Raw genomic sequence first — 4,358 nt, forward strand, 5'->3', positions numbered from 1 at the left:
GATTTGATACCGTAGGCTGCGAAAGGATGATGCCTTCAAGGGCTGTCGTAAATTGGAAAGCCCCAGATTGTGCTCAGGCATGTGAAATACAGCATACTATATTCGGGTTGATTCGACACTGCGTTGGCATAGTTTATGATGACATTTGTAAATTAATTATCGGGAGTTCTTATGAAAATGGGTCAGTCCACCACCCCATGCCACTTCCCAGTACTTTGTAATGTACATACAGTATACATACACAAAAATAACAGGTAAAATGCAAAAGTGGGCATAAAAATTATTTTATGGCAAAGAAATGCAAGGCAAGGCAGTTCTCTTCAATATTGTATAGCACATTACATAATCAAGGCAACTCATCGTCCTTCACACAAGCAAAGAATCAACACTTACAAGCATTTACGAACACAACAGAGGCAGACCAGAAAAAAACAAAAGTATTTTAAAAAATTACCGGAACGTGACACCTTAAACACAGCAACAAAAAAGCAGATAAAGAAAAGGACAATTTCCGGTCTTGAGTGGAGGAGGCTACATCTTCAACACCTTGAGCTTCGTGAGTTAATTTTCAACCTTTTTATGCTATTTCAATTGCCATTATTGATTTCCTTCTTTTACATGAGGGTACAATTTTGTCAATGTGTGTATGTAAGTGGAATATCGCTATAAAGTGCCTTTGGTATCCCTACCGGAATCATTCGGTCATAAAGAAAACCTCGCAGAATTATAAAACTCTGAGGTTTTAAATGAAGTTGTCAAACATTTGCACATACATACATTTGTACAAACATAAGTCTTTTTTCATTTGACACTTTTTTAAAAATCATTGAATCCATATGATTTGAGCATTTACCACACACCGCTTTGCTAATTACTTTGTCTCAATGAAGTCGTTAAATGAAGCTCGAGTAAATCAATATTCGTCTACAAAGTTTTGTTGAACATTTATTGAACAAGTCGTTTCATGAAATGAGTCATTTTGATCATTTGATCATTCTGCCATTTGTGAGGGGGACCTCCTTTAGCGTGACGGTAACTTTTTTGTTAGGAGGTTGCAAGAACAAATGGCTTCAGATCGATGACACATTGATCAACTTCTTTCCTACATGTCATTTTGTCATTGTCACTAAGTATTATTATTATTACGGCCCCTCAGAGGTCAGGAAGGGATAAAGCATATGGATTAAAGGGTTAAACTCAACAACCACTGGCTAAAAATAAGACCCTCGGTTGAAGTCAGGTGGCACATGAACAAGTTTTTATTCCATTTAGTTACAGACTGCACAGGACACTATATTGAGCGGTTGCTTCATATTGAGTATTAATATGACTAATAATTATTCGCTGTTTCTATCGCACACACAGACACACACACACACGCACATACAGATACACACAATCCAGTTTTGTGTCTGCAGAAGTAAAAAGCATGCTATCTAGTGAAAGTTATTTCGTAAAACAAAATTTTAAAAAATGGGACACAACAATAGCACATCACGTGAGATCTTTTTACTTGCTTTGCAGCATGACATTCTTTATAAGCGTTATGTACATTAAAGACAAACAATGGTATTGCTGATTTGATTCCTGATTTGGGTATTTGATTAAATGAGTTGTCGCCGCTGTGTAAAAATAACTAAGGTAGATTATACAATCTTCTTTAGATTATACGTCTTCTGAGATTTTAACTTCGCATGGTATAAAAGTTTGCCATAGAACTAATTGTAGCCACTTGCACATCTTCCAGTCGATGAGCATGGAACTACATGCAAAAAAGACATTTGATGTACGGGTACTGTCTCTTGCCAAAAGCAAGACCTGCCTTGACTCACTTGTGAACTTTCGTAACATCTGTTTCTTAATAAATCAGGTTTGAGAAGACGCAGGTCTACTCGTTGCAACGAGAATAGCTTCAGCTCTTCCGATGAAGCTTTCCACAAGATTTAGGAGTGTGTTTATGGGAATTACGGACCATTTTTTTCAAAAGGTTGCATTTCCGAGGTCACATGCCGATGTCGGGCAACAGGCCGAGGCCGTCCGTCTCTGCTCTAATCCGTCGCAAAAGGTGTTCTCTGCTGAATACCCTCTGTCAATAACAGCCACGATTAAATGTCTTATCAATGTCGGAAAGGCCTGACGTGTGTATTTTTGCCATTTTCAGAAGTGTGCGCTCTTTCTCCTCTGCTCGAGAACCCAGAGTACAGGATTTATGTCCAACTTCAGCATATTGAGCACCCAGGGATCCTGCTGCGCTCCTCTGATAAACTCTTCCATCGTAATACGACCTGTGGATCAAAGTATAACAACGATTAATTCAAATACTCTTATCTTGAAGACCTCTCAAAGTTATTTTGCGGCGTACCACGCTTACCATCGCCATCTCTGTCAACAGCCTGCAGTATTCGTTCCACAGCGTCGTCGACTGTGAAATGTTGGTCGTTGGTGTCCGCTTTTGTGCCTTTCTTGACGCGATAAATGCTCTAGATGGAAAAAAAGGCAACATGATGATCATCATATGAAGGGTACACCCTGTCGAGGCGTCATGGGAGGCCGAAGCGAGTGGCCAACTCCAACCTGTGATGGTCACCATTGAATCAAAAATTTTATCCATCCATCCATCCATTGTCTACCGCTTATCCGGGGCCGGGTCGCGGGGGCAACAGCTTTAGCAGGGAAGCCCAGACTTCCCTCTCCCTAGCTACTTCTTCCAGCTCTCCCCGGGGGATCCCGAGTCGTTCCCAGGCAAGCTGGGTGACATAGTCTCTCCAGCGTGTCCGGGGTCTTCCTCGGGGTCTCCTCCCGGTGGGACATGACCGGAACACCTCACCAGGGAGGCGCTCAGGAGGCATCCGAATCAGATGCCCAAGCCACCTCATCTGGCTAGTCTCGATGTGGAGGAGAAGCGGGATCGACTCTGAGCCCCTCCCGGATGACTGAGCTTCTCACCTTATCTCTAAGGGAGAGCCCGGACACCCTGCGGAGAAAACTCATTTCGGCCGCTTGTATCCGGGATCTCGTTCTTTCGGTCACGACCCATAGCTCGTGACCATAGGTGAGGGTTGGGACGTAGATCGACCGGTAAATTGAGAGCTTCGCCCTTTGGCTCAGCTCCTTCTTCACCACGACAGACCGATACAACGTCCGCATCAAAAAATTTATACATTGTCTAAAATGATTTTACTGAAGAAATCCTGATTTTCAAAATCAAAGTCAAGAAATTGCAATCATCCGAGACAACATTTTCCAGGGAAGCCAACAGTTGCGTAGCAAGTCAACTGAAATACAGTGAACGACAACAACTGTTGGAATGACAATGATGAGGTTGTTACCAACATGATTAAGAAACTTTGTTCCCCCCCACCCCCAAAAAAAAAAACAATTTTAAGTTTTATTCTGTGACAGTACACTATAGGTACGAAGAAGTCACTGTGCCTCGAACGTAATCTTACGTGGATTATTGACCGGAGCTCCTCCTTGTCAACAAAGCCGTTGTTGTCTTTGTCATACACCTTGAACGACCAGCGCAGTTTATGCTCCATGTCTCCCCGAAAAACCAGATTCAAGGCTGCCACAAACTCGAGGAAATCTATTGTGTTATCCTGAAAGGGAAGATGGATTAAAATCCGTGACGTTAATATGGTATTTTTGGGACACGGATTAAAATGTGTATACTGTATGAATTTAAAAAGATCTCACCCCGTTCGTGTCAAAAGCTCGAAACATATTCTCCGCATAATCCGATGCCTCACCCGTTGGATTCACGCCAAAGAAACGCTTGAATTCATGCAGAAAAAGTAGTCCACTCGGGCATTCGGTGACAAATTTTTTATACATATCCTGAAGCGCTTTGACATCGATTTCTCCCGTGTTCTCCGTTTGCTGCGTCTGTCCCATGGTTTGTGTTTTTGTTCTTTTATGCCGTTGGGATGACCTCCATCCTTGAGCGTCCCGACTACAACTGGGCAACTTATTGACTCTGACGTCCCGTAAAACCCGTGGAATCCCACTGAGCCAGTTTACATTTGAGACAGGTGATTAGTTAGGTCTGGGGATTAAAATGGGATTACACGGTTGGAGTTTCCTTTCAGTGGGTTTGCCTTGGAGCTAAACGTGGAGGTGAAAGCATGTTCAGCAAAGACTTTTGTTTCATGTCGGCATGAAAATTAGTTGACGGCTGTTGCTCAAAGTCAAAACATTGTCGCGGTTATGAGATCGAGTGCCTCTCTATATGCACCTGTCCGGCATGTTTTTTAATCAGACTGCTGAGGCCCAGTAAAAATAAATAAATAAATAAAAGCTAAAACCGTAAGACACTCAAGGCCGTGCTCATTTTGGAATTGGTATATCAATCTCTTTTA

At 42.3% G+C, this 4,358-nt stretch overlaps 1 protein-coding gene across 2 annotated transcripts; it reads right to left on the reverse strand.

The window, feature by feature from the left end:
- Positions 1-1,494: 1,494 nt before the first annotated feature.
- On the reverse strand, positions 1,495-4,149 carry LOC127598962 (guanylyl cyclase-activating protein 2-like). 2 transcript variants are annotated; one of them, XR_007961961.1, is made up of 5 exons: positions 3,697-4,149; positions 3,450-3,599; positions 2,372-2,480; positions 1,672-2,285; positions 1,495-1,636 (listed from the first exon to the last, which is right to left on the reverse strand). XR_007961961.1 is itself a non-coding variant. In XM_052062582.1 (4 exons), the coding sequence occupies exons 1-4, from the start codon at positions 3,892-3,894 to the stop codon at positions 2,158-2,160; spliced, it is 585 nt and encodes a 194-aa protein (XP_051918542.1). In that variant the 5' UTR covers positions 3,895-4,149; the 3' UTR covers positions 1,495-2,157. The 2 variants fall into 2 exon arrangements, 1 of the variants encoding a protein (XP_051918542.1); XM_052062582.1 differs by having other exon boundaries at positions 1,495-2,285.
- Between the last annotated feature and the right edge of the window lie 209 nt (positions 4,150-4,358).

Source organism: Hippocampus zosterae, chromosome 4 (assembly GCF_025434085.1).
Source record: "Hippocampus zosterae strain Florida chromosome 4, ASM2543408v3, whole genome shotgun sequence".
In the NCBI taxonomy this organism is placed as follows: domain Eukaryota; kingdom Metazoa; phylum Chordata; class Actinopteri; order Syngnathiformes; family Syngnathidae; genus Hippocampus; species Hippocampus zosterae.

What these genes read in the sequence shown, in the direction of transcription:
- LOC127598962 (XM_052062582.1), bottom strand. Translation starts at nt 3,894, where the DNA reads ATGGGACAGACGCAGCAAACGGAGAACACGGGAGAAATCGATGTCAAA. An exon ending in GAGCTTTTGACACGAACGGG is followed by an intron (nt 3,600 to 3,696) that starts GTGAGATCTTTT and finishes CTTCCCTTTCAG; the next exon opens with GATAACACAATAGATTTCCT. An exon ending in AGCTCCGGTCAATAATCCAC is followed by an intron (nt 2,481 to 3,449) that starts GTAAGATTACGT and finishes TTTTCCATCTAG; the next exon opens with AGCATTTATCGCGTCAAGAA.